Genomic DNA, 19,942 nt, shown 5'->3' with positions numbered 1-19,942 from the left:
TGGGGGAGGAGACCTAGCACATCGCCCAGGATGTGCATTGTTGCAGGCCCAGGAGAGCGGGGGCTCTCCACCCAGGGGTCCAGCAACATATCTGCTGCCACTCAGACCAGATGTAGGTTAGATTTCAGTGGACATCTCTAAGATGCCCTCTGTAGTGCTTTATACATTAAATCCCACACTGACATCAGTGCGGGTACAATGTGCTGAGAAGTTTGATACCAAACTTCTCACTCTTCAGTGTTGCCATTATGGTGCTGTGGAGTTTGTGTTTGACGAACTCCCAGCACCTTATACTCTAAAATGGCAGCACTGCACTTACAGTGCCCAGGAATGGACCCGGGTACTGTAGGGGCACAGGGCTCATGCTCCTGTGCCCACACCATTGGCATAGGACACCCAGCTAGAGGAGTGGCTGATGTATGCCATGGCAGTGTAGGTGGTGGGCATGGCACACAGGGATGTGTGCCATGTCGACTCTGTTTTGTCTTGTACCCAGACACTCAGCCTGCAAGGGCAGTGTGTTTGTGTTAGGGTACAGGGCCTCTAAGGGTGGCACAATAAGTGCTGCAGCCCTTAGAGGCCTTCCCTGGTCACAAGGCCCTGGGTACCTAGGGTACCATTTACCAGGGGCTGACATGTGGCCAGGGTTTTCCAATTTGGGTTTTAGGTTTTAGGGAAGGAACATAGGCCCTGGGCACCTGATTGGCAGGAGCCAATGGCACGCTCAGTCAAAGTACTGACAGCAATTCAGCAAAAAGTGGGGGCATACCATGCAAGAAAGATGGCACTTTCTCACACATCAGCTCATTTCCCTCTGGGGTGTCCAAGTCCTCTACCTGAGGAGAGGGGTCCTGATCTTTTTGCTGTACAGAAGCTGGTTCCCCAGTCTACTTACCTTTTCTCTTGGAAGGCTGAGCCATACTTTCACGCTCCAACACTTCTTTTTTACCCCGTCTCTTGCTCTGTGCTCTTGTTTTTACACACACCAATTCAGGGATATCCAGCATTGCTGCATAGGTTTTCAGTTCAACCTCAGCCCATGCTGATGTTTCCAGGTCATTGCCAAGCAGATATGCAGCTGGTAGCTTTGGAGAGTACACCATCTGCTTCAGGCCAGAAACACCCCCTTCCTCCCTCCCTTCCTCCCCCCCCCCCCCCCCCACCCCACACACACACACACACACAGTCTGTTACCATAGCCATTGCATGGTTAGAGGTTACACTGTCAGCATCGGTGACTGGGTAAGTTCTCCTAATCAAGTGTTACTCAGGGGAAACCAGTGCGCGTCTCACCATCGTGACACTGGCACCTGTTCCGTTAATCCAAGGGTATTGTAAGTACTTTTTTTTAAGTTGGGTGACCACACAGTTACAGTGGCAAACTCTTCCCCTTCTGAAACTAGAACTGCTTCAGTGTGCAACCAGATTTGCTCTTGGCACCCTGTTCATCCCATCTGGAGACTTGCTACCTCAAGAGTAGCTGTAGTAGAACTAGGAGCATCTCCATTTAAGTGTCCCAACTTCTTACAGTTGTTACACTAGGCCTTTAAAGGATCAAAGTTCTTTCCCCTGTACCTATTGGACTGGGAAAAGTTTAGGGACCCACCCCCCTGTGCAGGTTTTTGGGGCCCGTTTAGAAGACTCAAGCTTTTTATCTTTGGGTTTCTCACCACCTTTCCCCTGGCCAGGTTTTATAACCCCTTTCTTTTGGTCACCCCCAGTGTATGTTTTTGACACTCTTATCTTGACCCAGTGGTCTACCTTCTGTCCCAATTCTTGGGGAGAAATTAGACCTAGGTCTACTGATGTAACTTTTCATCAGTTCAATTACATAAAATGTTCTTTTAGAAACAGATTGTAAATTCCATTGAAATCATGCACATTGTGTCCAGTTAACCAACCATCTAGTGTTTTGGGAGCCCCCTTAATCTAATTCTATATTCCTCAGTTGTGAGTCCAAATCCCTCAATCGGAGTTCTCTTCATGAGGTCATAAGATCCAGCATCTGCCCCTGTAAGGGCCAGGAGTCTGTCTCTGCAGTTACCAGAGAACAGTTCCCAAAGGAGTGCCCCCCCAATTGTGACTTCTTCAATGTTCTCATTTCACAAGCCCTCTCAAAGGCTGTGATCCATTTTGTGATATCATCACTCTTCATATATAGGGACAATCCTCTTGGATTTTAGGATCATAAGATTGCTCTTTATCCTTAAGTAAATTGCTGCCACCATTGATGGGTGCTAGGCTATCTCTGCTCTCTTTCTAGAGCCAGCAACCTGGTCTTTAGATCTAGTCTTTTGGTCAGCCTTACTAAAAGTCTGCCCTCCTCATTGAGGCTGTCCTCAATGTCCTCCGTGGTACCTGATCCACCTGTGTGGGATCTAGGTCAAGGGTACTTGGACCCTTTTCTCTCTAGTAAGTGGAGTGGGTTGATCTACTGGGTCATCCCCATCCTCTCCTTCCTCATATGACTGGTCTTCACCATTTTCAGATGGGTGGTCCTTAGCATACCCAGCCAATAGCTCCTGGAGCTTTTGTTCAGTGGGATGGGACCCCATAACTATGTTTTTAGTTTTACATAGGGACCTTAACTCCTTGAAATACAAGTAAACGTAAGGGGTGAGGTTGAGCTCCTCAACCAAGTCCTCTGTCGTGGTTATTTTCACTAACAGCTGGGTTCTTGTTTTGAGACCTAGTTAAAAAAAACACTTCTAACCCCTATAACCCTAGCTAAAGTGATTTTTACTTTTCTAAAATTCTAAAGGGACTTAACCAAGACCCTAACAAGACTTTTAGTAATTTTGTAAAAAAATGCCAATTTGAAATATCAGAATTCTAAAGATAATTTGAGAGTTCTGTCGTGTGATCGGGTGGTAACCAAGTAGTCCAACAAATGCAAAGTTGTATATCCCACCGCTGATCCACCAATGTAGGAAGCTGGCTCTGTATATACTATACCAAAGTGAGGGATAGTGTGCATAGAGTCCAGTGGATCCCCAAAGGTAGGCAGAGGTAAAGTTAGATAGCACCTCACTCTCTATTTGTGGTAGTGTGGTCGAGCAGTAAGGCAGTATCAGTGGACAGTTTTAAGCATTTGTTGTAAACACTCAGCAAATAAATTCACCCACTCAAAGACTGACCTTCAGACCAATTGTTTTTGTATAAAAAATATTCTTTTAGGTATTTTATGTCCTTGAACCAAGCAAGCCTGGCACAGGTAAGTGATAAGTACTTCGCATTAAATATACAGATTGTAACAGTTTGGATTGCAACTGTAAATGTACTTTGATTTGATTACAGTAGTGTTACTGATAATGCAATACTTTTCAGAATACAATACATATAGTTTGAATGGGATTTTCAGTAAGATTATATGCAAGTTCTTTTCTTTTGGATTACTTTTCTTACTCATAGTAGTATACCAGGATACTACTCTGGGACATTTCCTGTAAACCGGTAAGTAAAATCGTTTGTTAAGCAGTGCAATTTTAAAGAATCTCTTTAGGTATTCAAACTCCACACTTAAAACCTTTTCACAGAAAAACAGTCAGTTATCCTACTGAGGAAAATAGTGTTATCGGTTTTGAGGTCAGTATTTGGTAGTAAGAGTTGAGGTTCTGGGGGTAGACTCAGGGGTCCGCCAGGGTCAAGGATGCAATCTAGTTACACCCTCAGCGACACTAGTGCGGCCTGGTGCAGAGTGCTGTGGCCCAATGTTAACCAATGGGGCATAGGGGGCCCTCCGGTTGGTGGCTGCTGGCAAGTGGGCCTTTTGGTTGTGGGAGCTAATCTCCTGGACTTAAGCTCAGGGCAAGTGGGAAAACAAAGTAGCACCAAAGTGCACCCTTAGCGGCACTAGGGCGGCCTGTTGGTTTCAATGGGGAACCTCTAGTTTGCAAAGGCACTGCAGGCTTGGGGACGAAGGTCTTCTGGTGATCTGACCTGCCTCGAATCCCCAAGCTAAGCCAGCCGCCCCTTTCTGGAGGATCCCACGCCTAAGGACACCACTGCACCCTACATCCCATGGCCTTGGGTGGCCGAACTGATGGTTTCTCGGCATCCCAACTTACCTCTCCAACTGGTGGTCACCTCCAGAAGATCTTTGTCCGAACCTGCAGTCTTTGTTGCAACCAGAGAATCCCCATTGAAATCAACAGGGCACCCAATGCCAAAACAGCACCCTGCACTCCACCACCCCTACGCCACACCTAGTGTACTTTGGGTGCTAAGTCGGATGCCCCTTTGCCCTGAGCCTAACACCAGGAGCTTTGCTCCCACAACCTTGTGGCCTGGTAGTGAGCAGCCACCAACCGGAGTCCCGCTATCCCCCATTGGATAACATTGGGCACGAACACTCTGCACCCGGCCGCCCTAGTGCCGCTGAGGGTGTTTCAAGAGTGCATCCTTCACCCTAGGGGAACCCTGGTTTTAACCGCAGAATACCAACACCCACAAATATCTACTTACCTGTAAACCTGATAACTCTATTTCTTCCCATAGGATTACATTGACTGCGGGAGAGGCAAGATGGCGGCCAACTGAGACCGTAGCAGACCATTAAAGAGCCCTAACAGTATCTGCATGTGGAATTATCAGTGAAGAACGTGTGGAGATGACACTATATACAAGGCGAAGTGACATGGTCCCTCGAAAGGTGTAAGGAGCTAGGTGCACCTAATTGGGACAGTAATGGGTCTGGCGGTCTTGAGGCACGTTGACAGGCTGATTAGAGAGGTGCCTAAGCGAATCTCCGGCGACTCTCACCTTGTGGACGGAGTTGTTTCTGCACCAGCGGACGATATGGGGCCAAAGCCAGCAGGTGGAGCGGTAAAGTAGAGGACTGCTCGCCCCACACTCAAGGATCAGCCGGAGGTGCGAGAGACGAGTGTCGATGCTGCGGCTGTCACACCCATGCAGACGCCTCGGCAGGGGCACCGAGGGCAGCAGGCAGAGCATCGCGAACAAGCCCTGGAGCAAGCCCAGGAAAAAAGGGAAAATTGCGTCCGCCCGGCCCTACGGTGGTTGAGCTTCTGAGAGGCCCCACTGCAAGGAAGGCTCAGGCTGAAGGCGATACAGGCTGGGGGAGCACAACACAAGGAGTGGAGGCGGTGCGAAATGCAGATGTCTCCCCAAACGATGGATGGAAGCAATCCAGTCGCCAGGCCAGGAGCGGAACCCCCCACCCCCCCCCCCCCTCACTGACTGCTAACGGGGGGGTTGGGGGAGGATTGGTAATGTAGACCTAACAGTCCCAGATAACCAGGAAGCAAGTCTACTGGGAGCAAATGTGGGATGGGATGATGGAAGAGCACAGGCTAGAAGGCTCAACACATCCCAGCAGTTTAACTCAGGCAGGGGGTCTTCAGGGGCTTGATACAGCTGATAGGTCTAATCTGGATAAGGATTTGGATAAGGAGCCAAGTGATTTTCTTTTTCTCTGTGTCAGACGGGGGGGACTGATTAGAGGAAGGTTCAGATACTTCTACTGACATTTACAACAGTGATATGGAAGAGACTGATGGGCTAGGGCCAAAACTGTTCAGAAGAGAAGGAAAAAAATGGGGGATAGAAACCTTACTTCGTATTATACTTCTACGAATCAACTCACCGGACCTTCAGCCAGTGGACAACCAGTTTCAGATTTAAATGTACTAACCCTTGGAAGCCATCTTTCAGGCCATATCCTTGCATCGGGATGAGACGCGACAGGATGGCCGTATGGGTCAATCAGCTATGTGGAAGGTGCAGGGGGTGGTCAGGAAGTTGACAAAGACCTGCAGAGCCATTGGGGAGCGAACGACTGATCTTGAGTCAAGGATTGTTACCACAGAGGTAGACCTTATAACCACCCAAGCACTAGCCAAATCCCATGAGTCCCAGCTAATTGACATACAGTGTAAGCTGGAGGAGCATGAAAATTGCCAGAGGCGCAACAACTTGTGGATGCTCGGGGTTCCAGAGGGGGCAGATGTCTGCGAGTACATTGTGGATTTGAGAAGAGATGCATTCCCGGAGTACACAGACTAGAATTAGGCCCAAGAGGTGCAACGTGCCCACAGGGTCCCGTTTGTACAAAAGCAACCAGTAAGGGAAGAAGCAATGCCACGAGCCATCCTAGTATACTTCAGGAACTTTCTTCTGTGGCAAGCTATCCCCAAAAAGGCTAGACCCGAAGCAAGAAGAATCAGGGGTGGAGTGTCGTTTTTCGTCCGGCCGGACTTATGCCATACTACTGTTGAAAGGCGATGGCGGCTACGGCAATTGATCAAACCGTTCAGGATAAAAATGCACAAGCCTTCTTGAACAATCCGGCTCGGTTGAAAGTGATTGGGGGTGGGGGAGGGTGCAAGCACGATTCTTTGTATCTGAAATCAAAGCTAAGGAACTTTTAGATGGTCTTACAGAGTAAATCTGGCTAGTACAAACTAATCAGAAGAAATGAATTGAGCAGAAGGTTTATTAAAGTAGGAAATTAAAAAGGTGTGGGGTGAAGAAGAGGGGTAATGTTTTGGGGGGGAGGGGGGTTTCTCTCTAAGGAAGCATGTAGTAGGGTATTGTTTGGAACACAAGGTTGAGGATTATAGGGCTCTTCGTTCTGCATGCTGTATCCATCGCACACAGACCACAGTCTGAGTTCCTCTAAAGGGTGGCGGTGGATAGGGGAAGTGGGTCGGGGGATGGGAGGAGGGGGGTTGGGACACGAGAGATTGTAGGCGGGAAGGGGGGGCAGAAAACTAAAAGAAAAACATACCCAGAGGCGAGAAAGAAATGTGCTTAAAGATTACTTGTTGCACGAAGGGGAAAATAAAAGAGCAGAGGTATTTCAGCTGGACACGGATTTAAGTTCAAATGGGGAGGTTAACTATCTGTTCATTGAACGTAGGTGGACTGAATTATAGAGAGAAAAGGATTAGGTTGGCCGAGTTTGTGAGAACTAACGCCTTTGTTACAATATGTCTGCAGGAGACTCACATTCCATGGGAGAAGAAGGGGTGGCTGGGCATTGGGGGCTATAATTTGCTGGTTTACATGACAGGCAGCTCAAACATTCGAGGGGTGGCAGTCTTAGCAAAAATTGCTTTAGGATAGGCTAAACGAAAGGCTGCAGATGGAATGGGAAGGTGGGCAATGGTAGAGCTAGATATAGGGCTTTACGGTATGTGCGGTATATGGCTCAAATCAAGATGATCCCAATTTTTTTTAAGATCTTGGGCTGGAGCTTGCAGCATGGCCTTGCCCAGTAATTGTGTGGAGATTTTAATATCTCCCTGAATTCTGGCCAAGGGCAATTAAATCAAGGGGCGTACCAAGGCCGTAAGCCTAAAATACATAGGGCGCAATCATCTCTTATAAGTAGCCATTGCTTAGTTGATATCTGGGCTTTTAAGAACCCCACTAGCCCCGTATATACATATTATTCTTGCCCCCATAGGAAGTATGTCAGGATTGATTACTTCCTAGGTACGAGGGACATAATTAATGGAGCTGGCATCAGGAAATTTCCCAAAGTGATCTCTGATCACAATCCATTAATTTTAGATATTGAAGTCAAAAGGTTCACAAGAATTCGGAATAAATAAACTTTTGATAGAAATTTGCTTGTTAATGAATCCTTTATTGAATACATTAAGGAATGGTCCCAGGAATTTTTCTATATACATATAGTGCCGGCAGGGGGGTTGTGTGGGATTGTTTTAAGGCTGGTCTTAGGGGTGCAATGGTTAGCTTCGTTGCAAGGGCAAGGAATCAGCGGGAGGCAGAGAATGACCAATTGATGCGAAATCTAGCAGGAGAAGAGCATGTTTTATTAATAGCACAGGATCTGGAGTTGGTTCAAACTCAACATCGAATAATCGCCCTTCAAGCTGAAATAAATAGCTGGCTTACGCAAAAATCGGCAGAAGAGTTTCAGTCCCCGCGGAATAATTCTTAGGAAAGTGAGGAATTGGTGGGTAAGAGACTAGCCCTTCGAAACCGCCAGAAATCAGCTCAGAATTTAATATCCTGAATTAAGAAGGATAGCCAAATATACACCAACATATATCATATAATAAGGGTGTTTCAGGATTATTATCAACAGTTGTACCAGGATGACACAGGTAAAGTTGGAACAATACAGGATATTTCCCGAATAGTAACTAATGCAGACCTTGGTGAGGTGCTGGATAGCATAGCTAAGGATGATTTAGAAAAGGATATCTCACTAGAGGAGGTTTTGGCAACTCTAAAAGAATTGGCATTAGGGAAGGCTGCTGGCCCGGATAAGATCCCCCTGGAAGTATATAGGATATTGCAAACCCAGATAGTCTCTCTTTTACTTGACCTTTTTAAGGGCATACAATATAGTGGCCATCCTCCAGAATCTTGGAAAGAAACTGACATCATTATCTTTCCAAAGAAAGGAGAACCGACAGTTATTCCAGCCTCATATCGGCCTATATCCCTAATTAACTCGGATACTAAAATCTATTCGAAGATATTGGCCACTCAGCTAGTGAGGATTATAGGACGTCTGGTTTTCCCCTGGCAACATGGGTTTATCCCAGGGAAGGAAACAACGGATCATATCAGGAGGGGTATAGCGCTATTTGACATCATGGCTAGGACAGGGGGCCAGATAGCTATGATCCTTCTGGATGCCGAGAAGGCATTTGATCGGGTCTCCTGGAGGTTCTTGTGGGGGATACTGGAATTAAAAGGCTTTGGACCACAATTTATAAAGGTAATTAAAGCTATGTATTCCGACCTAAAAGCCCGACTACAAGTGATGGGGAGTGAATCAGGAAATATGATATCCAGGGGAACCAGACAAGGATGCCCCTGTTCACCCATTTTATTCGCTCTGTATATCAATCCCTTGGTGGTAAAACTTCTGCAGTGCCAGGAGATCAAACCAGTGATAAGTAGGGGGTACGCCGACGATGTTGCAGTGATAAATTCTGACCCAACAGAGGTAATTAGGGAGATTGTTCGTATAGGTGAGGAATATGGGCATGTATCCGGCTACGCACTGAATAAGGGGAAGACAGTTGTGATTTGCACTGAGAATACTGTTTTTAATGATTTTTGACAAGCTGAGTCGGCAGTTTACCTCGGAGATCGTATCAGCCCGAAGGTGGATGAAATTGTGAAAATTTATTTTGACCCCCTGGTAAAGACGATATCTGTGAAGGTAATGGATTGCACTTATCTGTAATTGGTAGAGGGAACTTTTTAAAAATGACTGCTACCCAAGATCTTGTATCTATTTCGCGCAGTCCCACTAGCGGTGGACAAGCAAATATTGAAGACTTAGGAGGCTATCTTTTCTAATTTTACCTGGCAATACGGGAAAGTGAGAAGGTCACTTAAATATCTAACTCTCCCTCAGGGTAGAGGGGGACTTTCAATCCCTAACATAACTTTATACTATTGGGCAGCTCTTCTGCACCAGATGACCTCCCTGTTTTTGGCAGAAAGGGTTAGGAAGGTTGAAAGTGCAGGCAGAATACCAGCAGTATATGAGCTCGCCATAGGGAAGGAGGCCCCGGGGCTGCTGTTGAGACAAATGGAGCAGAGTTATTATAAAAAGTTTCGCTTCAAGATTGTTGATGGTGCGTGGAGGATATGGAAAAGAGTGTCTAAACATATGGCGATACCTAAGCTTTGTCGATTTACTCCCCTGTGGCGATCCTCGCTCTTCCCATCCCTCTCTTACGATGCTATTTGAAGGCAATTGGAGGAGCTAGGTGTGGCTACAATTGGAGATCTCTATGGGGAAGAGGAAATCTTCCACTTTTTCAGGATGCAGCAAGAATTCGGCATCCCAAATCATCTTTTTAAATGTGCGCAAGTTAGGAGTATCCTTACCACATGTAGACTGGCGGTAAATCTGGATAGGATACCAATGTTAGATGTAATTACCAGGAAGACTAGTAGAATTAGAAATATTTATTGCCTGTTGATAGATGAACTACCAGATGATTTAATAAAGACAGACAGACTGGGCAAGGCAGCTGAACAACCCGAATGTGGATATTTACAAGATACTATTAGCTGTGAAAATACTTTTATCTACTTGTTTAAAGGCTCACTTGTATAAAACTGTATTTAATTTGCATTTTACCCCAGCTAAATTATTTGAGTGGGGAAAGGGAGCAGATGATAGGTGTCCTAGATGCGGGTCGGACTGGACACATTAATTCACATGTATTATGAATGTGATCAACTATCTCCTTTAAAGAATGGGTTACTCAACTTCTGGGAAAATAGGTTTGGACTGAGACTTAAATTAACCCCTACCCTGCTGCTCCTGGAATATGATAGCTCCTTGGAGTTTGAAACTGCACAGGAATATTGTGTATTTGTGGGAACAGAAATATTTAGGATAATTGTAGCTGCCAGATGGAAGGCTGTAGAGCCACCTACATTTCAGATGTGGCTAGCTAGACTTCTTGGAATATATCCTCAGAAGAAGGCCTTGAATACATGTAGGGGCAGGCAGGTCAGAATCCGTGGGGGGGGAGGGGAAATCTTGGTGCATGTTTCAAAATGGTGTAAAGAAGTCAGGGGGCCTTAAGAGTGGTGATGGCTGGCTTCTCCTCAGATAGGTTTCTGACAGGTTGGAATAAGGTGGTTGTAAAGGTTCTATCCCCAATATAAACGAATTCTAATGTTTGTTTTAGCACAGTCTTAAAATCTTTCTAATTATAAACTGTATATGCTATAGTTAGCAACTGCTCTTATTTTGGATTAGCTCATATGTGGTGTTTGCCTCTCTAAGTAATAGAATTGTATTTTTGCACAACCCTAGTAGATTTTCTGCCATCACCTATGATCTATTGATATCTATAAAAAGTGATCTATTGCGTTTTTGCACAACCCTACTAGAATAGGATGTTAGGATCTCTTTTTCTGTAAGAAGGACCTGTGATGCTTTTTTCAAGACTGGTGCGAACTTTCTTTAGCTTTAAATTGCATATACTATACTTAGCAATCGCTAGTACTCAGGTGCTCGTTGCTTTGTCGTCTTTTATTTAAGTGAGCTATATGCATTTTTGCACAATGTTATCGGAACTGTTTCTATTTTTCATGATCTATTGATCTGTATTCTTGTATGTGACGTTATTTGGGTATGAATAAAAAAAAAATTAAAGGATTGCATTGACTGCTTTTCTTGAATTGTTTTAAGTGTGGAGTTGGTTTGTATGGAATATTGATAAACTGCATATGTACTAAAAGTGAATTTCTTACCTTTCGTCTAGGAGATGTCTCAGCGTGATATTCTAGCAAAAGTAATCTGAAAAGTAACATACATAGTAATCTGTAAAGTAACTAAAAATTAATTCCGAACTGTTGACTTACCTGTAATTCAACCAACTGCATTTGAACCTGCATTCAACTGAAAAACACTGCATACGATTTTGCAAAGCATTTATTTCACTTACCTGCACCAAGCTTGTCTTGGTTCTAGAAATAAATTAACTAAATATTTTTGAGACCTACAAATTGGTCTAAGTTCAGTCTTTAAGTGTGTGACATCATTTGCTGCCTGAGTGTGTACAACAAATGCTTAACACTACCCTCTGATAAAGCCTTACTGCTCGCCCACACTACCGCCACTAGAGGTAAGGTGCTATCTACTTTTACCTCTGCCTAGCTTTCGGGTTTCACTGGGCTCTGTGCACACTATACCTCATTATGGTATAGTATATACAGAGCCACCTTCCTACAACTAGCACAATACAATGTCTACAGAACAGATTTGAAACTTTTAAGGCAAATTCTTGCCAATGTGGATAAAGGTTTTTTGGGGGGGTGATTTTTATTTTAGATAATATTTTACCAGAACCATTTTCACTACATTGTTTTTTCCTTCTACTAAAGGAAATCTGTAGCTATTGTGAGATCTTAAGGCTAATGTCTCAGGCAACACTGAACATGGCTTCCGTTTTACAGAGCTGTTTGGCACATGTCGAGACTGCAAATTGCAAATAGTAGCGAAGTAGTCACAGTACTCTAGATTAATGATACAGCTAAACTTGCTCATTAACTGTTTTACTTTCCACCAACAGGAGGACTAACAAATGGAAGCGGGAGGTATATTTCTGCAGCCCCTGGAGCTGAAGCAAAATACCGGAGCGCAAGTAGTGCCTCAAGCCTATTCAGTCCGAGCAGCACACTTTTCCCATCTTCCAGGTTGCGCTATGGTATGTCTGATGTCATGCCTTCAGGGCGGAGTCGGCTTCTGGAAGACTTTCGCAACAACCGGTATCCAAACCTACAGTTACGAGAAATAGCTGGGCACATTATGGAGTTTTCCCAAGATCAGCATGGCTCGAGGTATGTTGCACGCAATATTGTGTTTCCCTTAACTTTGAAAACTGTAACCTGTTGTGTACATCAGAAAACGAAACCTTTTTGTGAAAAATGAAATGATGAAGCAGTTGGGCCCGTGCTCAAATGAAGTTAGATTTTCAGGCCTTGATACTGTATTGTATGTATGTGGTGTTTCTATAGCACAAGCCTAGATAAAAGGCTGCGGAGCACTGTAAAAGATCAAAGACAAAGTCAACAAGTGATTGAAGTGGGTGGCTTGTGGACTGTTAATGCTTTGTAATGTGTTTTTTAAAGAGGTACATCTGCAATACTCTGCTTAATTGGAGCATAGTCGGGGCAATACTGTTGGATACAGGTATATTGTTCCAGATCCTGGGTGCATAGATGGAAAAGGCCTATTGGCTTGTTTGATTTTTACTTTTCCTTTTTACGTTTTAGTCAGCCGTCTCAAGTTGACCTAGCTGTAGGTGTGCTGGGAGCCATCTGAGATGGTGGTCTTGTCTGTAAAATAAGCAGGTTGCTGGTCATGATGTCTTTGTAAATGATGCAGTTGTTTTTGAAGATCGTCCAGGCTGCATAGGAGAGCCAATGGAGATCAATCTCGATCAGGTGTGACACCATATTTTTACTGGCCCTGGATAAGTGCTGCGACTTGAGGAATTTCCTTGGAGTGCCTATTTGGGAGGCCATGGGGCAGCTTGTTACCACCATTCAGATGCGAGCGCTTGAAAAGAAGTTGTTTTTTTTGGATGAAATGGTTTCCCTTCCTTTAGAAGAAAGAGCTGGGTACTAGGTTGGCTTTGTTTTTTGGCAGTGTGTTCCTTGAGGGTGAGCTTGGCGTCCAGGGTGTGAAACCAAGGTTACTTGGCATTTAGTTGAAGTGGGGGTTTAAAGCAGTTCAGTTTAATTTCATTGAGTCAGGTTTGTACTGTTTCGCATTTGTTGTTCGTGGCAAAGAATGTGAATTATCTTGGTTGAGTTAAGGTAGGTGCTGGACTTGGAGGACTGGATGTTATGCAGTCAGTGTTTGAGGCATTATATGTCTGTAGCAGAGGAGACTTTCAAATAGCTGTGTATCATCAGCATATTGGTGAATCTAAGTGCTATTATCTGTGAGCACAGCACCAAGGGTCCCCCTATTGAGGTTGAAGATTACAGGGGATGTAGGAGAGTAGGATCTGTTTCTTATGGTTACCCCCACTTTTTTGCTGATGTGTCACTGTAAATCTGCCTGTGGATTTCTCACCTTATGAATATCCCCTGCGCCAGCATTCCGCGGAAACTTTTTTCCCAGCTCTCCACGCCGATGAGGTGGTCACAATGCCATAGCTCCACACGCTGCTCCGCATGACGTCACTGGAGCCATAAAAGGGCCACGTTGGCGTGATGACGTCATTTCCCTTTTTTTCCGCGCTGTCGACACTAACGTTTTTTTTCTGGGACTCTCCTTACTTTTGTCTGGATACATTGTATTTTTGATTATCTTTCTCTTTTTTTGGCATGTCTACTCCGAGGAAGTCTGGCTTTAAGCCCTGTAAAGAATGCGGGGGTCACATGTCGATTTCTGAACCTCATGAGGACTGTCTTTGGTGCTTGTCGTCTGACCACAACGTCGAGGGCTGTTCTTCTTGCAGGAAGATGAATCCGAAGGTTCTGAAGGAACGGGAGGCCAAATTGCATATGGCTAAGGCAAGAAGAGAAAAAAGGGGTCGAAAAAGGTCTAAGTCAAGATCTTCAACGTCGCATGACTCCAAGAGAAAGGAGAAGAAGAGGCATGCATCTTGGCACCGATCGTCGAAGGCTGTGGCTTTGAGGTCGCCTTCTCCAGCCCATCGACGTCGAGTAAAGGACTTTGTCTCTCCTTCTCCTTCAGTTTCTCCTCAGGTGACTACGGTTCATTCTCCATCTTACAAGGGGACTCCGGAGCGTTCACCGACGCCGAGATTTTCACCGACTCCAGAGGGTGTGTCGAATCCGGCTGATGCTGAGGTTCCTGTGGCTCCGCCTTTGACTCCGGCGGTTCTGACTCCAGAGGTGCCTCATTTGGATCCTGAACTGGCTGAGTACCCACAATTTCCGGCGCCGGGTTTGGATCCATCGCATTTTTTAAATGCGATGTATGGCGTGTTCGCCAGGGTCTCATACCCCTCTGGAGCACCTTCGGGTGCCATGGGTCCTATGGCTTTTGGTTTGGGTGTGCCTCATCAGTATCCTCAGGCCCCCTTTGTACCATTTATGTCGACGACGCCGTTCTAGCAATTTCCGGCTCCGACGATGTCGACGCCGTATGGACACTCTCGGGCTCCATCCCGTGAACCTTCTCGGATTCGATCAGCGACTGTTACTACAGCAGATCCTCCTTCTATGTCGCGTGTGGCTCCGCCGACGCCGCAACCGAAAATACGCTTAAGAAGAGAAGCTTTTGTTTGTTAGAGGAGGAAAGTACCAAGCTGAGGAAATGGAGGAAGGGGAAGTTTATGATACGGAGGATTTGTTTGAGGGTTTGTGTGAGGCAAGTGGACTTGATACTACCCCAGAGTGGGATTTTGCTTCTCAGAAGGCTTCCCCCTCAAAAGAAGTTGCACCTAATCATATTGTGATAAGGAAGGCTGCTGAACTTTTGGATTTGCAGCTTCCTATGGCTGAATATAAGCCTTATTTACTTAGAGGTGCTTCATTCTCCTTCCTCTGTGGTTGAGCCTCTTTTGCCTTTCAAAGGAGCATTGACTGGGCCAATCCTTGATGTGTGAAAAAACCCACTTTCTCCTCCTGCAGTTTCAAGGTCGGAGTCCAGAAGATATAGATCTACTTCTGGGGATCCGATGTTGCTTTCATCCCCCTGCCCCCCGCCCCCCCTTCTCCTGAGAGCATAGTGGTGCAGGCTTCTTGTTCCAAGCAGTCCACAGGTGCTTTTCCGCAGGCTCCTACTGACAGAGATTCCAAGAAGTTGGAACAATCTGCAAAGAATGTTTTTCATCAGCTAGCATGACTCTGAAATCTACCAATGCCACTTGTCTGTTGGGTAGATACATTCATGCTCTTATGAACTCTGCCAAACAACTTCTTCCTAAATTGTCTGAGGAGGATAGGGGAAATCTGAGTGAGGTGCTGGCAGACTTTCAGGCTGCGGCTCGCCAAGTCATTCAGTCTGGCCTGGACACAGCGGATTCGGTTGCCAGGGTGATGGGTTCATCCATTGCAACAAGAAGACATGCGTGATTGAGGTCTTCTGGATTCTCTCCTCGTGTACAGACTGCTCTTCTTGATCTGCCTTTTGATGGCTCTAGACTGTTTGGGGAGAAAGTTGATTCTGCTCTGCAAAGATTTAAGGACAGTAAGGCCACAGCGAAGTCTTCAGGTCTGCAGACGCAGGCGAAAGGTTATGGCTATAGACGTTACTGTGGCTTCGGCAAGTCTTCCTTTCGTGGTTACAGACAGCCGCCGCCGCCACAGCAACATAACCCCTTGTACAAATTCTATAGGGGTAAGGGCAGAGGTCACCTTTGTGAAGCCGGACGTCAGCCTTCTTCCTCCTCCTCTCCCTCCCCAACCCCTCCTGGTATTGCAGGATAGCCCTAGATCTGCCATCCTGGATCATGTTGGTCCGGTGGGAGGTCGGCTTACCCATTTTCTACAAGATTGAAAATCGATCACTTCGGACCTTTGGGTTCTAGATCTGGTAGAAAATGGGGACGCCCTTCCCTTCAGGGAATTCCCTCCTCCTTACCCTCCTTGCCAAGGGTTTTGCACGGAGGATCATTTACTTCTTCAGAAGGAGGTGCTTGTCCTTTTACAAAAAGGTGCGATAGAGGTGGTTCCAGAGCAGGAAAGGGGTCAGGGATGCTGCTACCAATATTTCCTGATTCCCAAGAAGGATGGCAGGTTACGACCCATCCTGGATCTCAGAGTCTTGAATCTGTTTCTCAAGCAGGAGAGGTTCAAGATGCTCACCCTAGTGCAGGTGCACCTTAGGGGGTGCAACAAGAGGACTGGATGGTGTCCATCGACTTGCAGGATGTGTATTTTCATATCCCAATCCTGAAGTCACACAGGAAGTATCTCCGGTTTACGGTTGGTTCGCAACATTACCAGTTTGCGGTCCTTCCGTTTGGTCTTACTACTGCACCTCGAGTCTTCACCAAGGTGATGGCGGTGGTGGCTGCCCATCTCAGGAGGTCGGGGATCCTGGTTTTCCCCTACCTGGACGACTGGCTTCTGAAGGCAGTCGCCAGAGATGGTGTGTCGTCATCTGCAGGTAACAACGCAGCTGTTGTTCAGATTAGGTTTTTCGATAAATGTGCCAAAGTCTCACCTAGTGCCCTCTCGGCGCAACCTGTTTATAGGGGAAGTACTGGATACCACTGTGTGTCGAGCTTTTCCTCCTCCGCAAAGCATTCTCGACATTCAGGAAATTATCCCGTTATTCCACAATGGAGCAGTTGTTCAAGTTCTGAAGGTCCAATGTCTGCTCTGTCTGTTCGCCTCCTGCATTCTGTTGGTCAGCCATGCACGCTGGCACATGAGGTCACTCCAGTGGTGCCTCCACATGCAGTGGTATCAGCACAATGGAGATCTCAGGGAGTCTGTCAGGATCGCCAGAGAAGCTGCAGCGGATCTGTCTTGGTGGAGCATGAAGGGCAATCTGTCTCAAGGAAAGCCTTTTCATCCTCCTCCATCGATTGCCACAGTGATAACGGATGTCTCTACCCTAGGGTGGGGTGCTCATCTGGGGGATCTGGAGATCATGGGTCGTTGGTCTCCAAAGGAAAGATTCTCATATCAATCTTCTGGAATCGCGGGCAATACGTTTGGCGTTCAAGGCCTTTCTCCATTTTCTCCCTTCCCTTCGTGGTCAGTCGGTTCAAGTCCTGACGGACAACACTACCGCAATGTGGTATGTCAACAAGCAGGGAGGAGTAGGGTCATACCGTCTCTGCTGAGAGGCTTTGCGGCTTTGGTCCTGGGCTCAGGACCTTAGGATTTGTTTGATGGCAAATCATCTGGACGGGGTGCTGAACGTGCGTGCGGACAGTCTGTCGACAGTTATCCGCCGACCACGAGTGGAGGCTTCATCCGGAGGTAGTTCGACACATCTTCCGGACGTGGAGGACTCCTCGGGCGGACCTGTTTGCCAATCTCGAGAATGTGCACTGCCTGTCATTCTGCAGTCTCCAGTTTCCGATGCAGGGGGCGATGAGGGATGCGTTTCAGTTGAGTTGGAGCTCACAACTCCTTTACGCAATTCCTCCCATACCCTTGAATCCTTGGGTTCTGAGGAAGATTCGCCAAGACCGGGCCCAAGTCATATTGACCGTCCCGGATTGGTCAAGAAGGGTGTGGTACACAGATCTACTTCACCTCTCATTGCTCCCTCCGCTCCGTCTCCCTCTCAGGGTAGACCTCCTCTCGCAGGGGCAGGTTCTTCACCCCCACCTCCAGAGCCTGCACCTTCATGCCTGGAGATTGAACGGGGCAACCTGAGTTCCTTCTCTCTCCCGCCTGACGTGGTGGATGTTATCTTATCGGCCAGGCGATACTCCACTAAGTCCATTTACTCCTACAGGTGGTCAAAATTTGTTAAATGGGGTGGAGAGAGGTCTATTGATCCCTTAAAGGCTCATCTTTCTGATGTTCTTTGTTTATCGCTGTATTTGGCCCAGCCGGGTTGTACTGTGGCTACTGTTAAAGGTTATTTGTCGGCTTTATCTGCATTTCTTTGTTTGCCTGATCAGCAGGTGCTCTTCAAATCTCCTGTTGTTTTAAGGTTTATTAAGGGTCTTACTAATGTTTCCGCCTACTCCCTTCATTATGCCCCAATGGGACTTGAATCTAGTTTTAACATTCTTAATGGGTTCCCCTTTTGAACCTATGCATAGTTGTCCTTTGAGACTGCTGTCATTCAAAACTGTCTTACTTGTGGCTATCACCTCGGCTAGGAGGGTGAGTGAGCTTCAGGCTTTGAGTTCAAAGCCTCCGTTTTTGACCATACATGCTGAAAGGATGGTACTCAGGACCAGGGCTGCTTTTCTGCTTAAGGTGGCAACTCCATTCCATCTCGGGCAGTCCATTACCCTCCCTACTTTCTATGCCCCCCCCCCCCCACCCTTCCAAGGAGGAGGAGAGGCTTCATCACTTGGATCCTAGGAGGGTGATTAGTTTCTATCTGGAAAGAACAAAGTACTTGCGACAGGACGATCAGCTCTTTGTGGGCTACGTTGGACGCATGAAGGGCAAGGCGGTGCACAAGCGCACTCTTTCCAGGTGGATCATCTTGTGCATCAAGATCTGCTACGCTCTGGCCGGTCAGGAGCCTCCTGAAGGCATTAGAGCTCATTCCACCAGGGCAAGTCATCTACTTCTGCCTTGTCCAGAGGTGTTCTTGTGCTGGACATCTGTATGGCGCAACTTGGTCCTCCCTCCACACTTTACGCGAAGCATTACTGCTTAGATTCCGAAGTGAGTAGGGACGGCCATTTTGCATGCTCTGTTTTGCAGGACTTTTTGGTATAGAAGGGACTGCTGTGGGATTCTATTCATAAGGTGAGGAATCCACAGGCAGATGTGTCCATCAGAAGAACAAGTTACTTACCTTCGGTAGCGCTTTTTCTGGTGGATACAGTATCTGCCTTTGGATTCCTCACTGACCCACCCACCTCCCCGTTGTCAACCCTTTTATACCTTAAAAGAGGTATTCGTTGTTTCACATTGTCATTCTGTATTGCCTCTATTTTCCTTTGTGTAAGCTTATAGGAAATGCTTGTTTTCTTTTGCTTTCCTTTTTCACTGTGTATTTGTGTGAATACTGTGTACTATGTATGCATAGTCTATATGGTCGGTCCACCCTTTTTGCCTCGGTGGCACGAAAAAAATGGGTGGAACTGACGTCATCACGCCGACGTGACCCTTTTATGGCTCCAGTGACATCAAACTGGAATGGCATGGTGAGCAAAAAAACGATGGATTTAGGCCCAGATCTCTGTACTGGGGTGAATGTATGACATTGTTCTGCATTCTGTCCATCAACTGTTGTTTAGGTCTCGTGAGCCAAAGGCTCGAAGAGACATTTTATATCTGGGCTTCTCAAAGTGCTGCCGTGGCCTAAAGCTACAGTGCACGTGAACGTGCACGCGCGCAGCGCCATGTGTCTTTCCTCCCTAGCGATCGTAATCACGATCACTTTCACTTTCGCGGGCTCCTCTGTTGCTGGCATTCCCCCCTCCCTTCTTGCCCAGCCCTTCTTGTTGAACAGTGTGAATGCTTTTTTTCCTGTGGTATTTGCGCACTACTTGTGCTTTGTTGCTACCGGAGCACCCACTTTATGGGCGCTGCTCTTTCGTCACTTTAAAGTTGGGCCCTGAATCTCGTTTCACTGGAGCAGTTCCCTTCGTTTACTTTTCGGAAACAGATAAACTAATATAATGGGCAGACACTCTTCTCAGCTCATGCCGCCATTTCATGTTCTCTTGTGTCCGCGGCTGTAAACCATGTCCTTACACAATCACTCTCCTCCTGCTTGTTATTTGAGCTGTGTTGGTGCCGTGTCCTCGCCCGCTTTGGTAATTAACCCACGTTGATTAGCTAAAAATAAACGTAGCATGCTGGAGGCTGTGGGGACTTCCCTGCTAAT

The 19,942-nt window shown here is 46.5% G+C and overlaps 1 protein-coding gene across 24 annotated transcripts in view; it reads left to right on the top strand.

Annotated features, from left to right (window-relative positions):
- PUM1 (pumilio RNA binding family member 1) overlaps positions 1 to 19,942 on the top strand; it is an 897,051-nt gene that overhangs the window by 611,774 nt on the left and 265,335 nt on the right. For all 24 annotated transcript variants that reach the window (XM_085645644.1, XM_085645641.1, XM_085645638.1 and 21 more), the window contains one exon: positions 12,051 to 12,318. In XM_085645644.1, coding sequence (XP_085501770.1) covers positions 12,051 to 12,318 — 268 coding nt within the window. The remainder of the gene's footprint in view (positions 1 to 12,050; positions 12,319 to 19,942) is intronic.

The sequence above is a fragment of the Triturus cristatus genome, chromosome 3_1 (genome assembly GCF_964204655.1).
Source record: "Triturus cristatus chromosome 3_1, aTriCri1.1, whole genome shotgun sequence".
Lineage (NCBI taxonomy): Eukaryota > Metazoa > Chordata > Amphibia > Caudata > Salamandridae > Triturus > Triturus cristatus.
The sequence above is the reverse complement of the archived record's forward strand: the minus strand, read 5'-3'. Positions and strand labels throughout refer to the sequence as shown.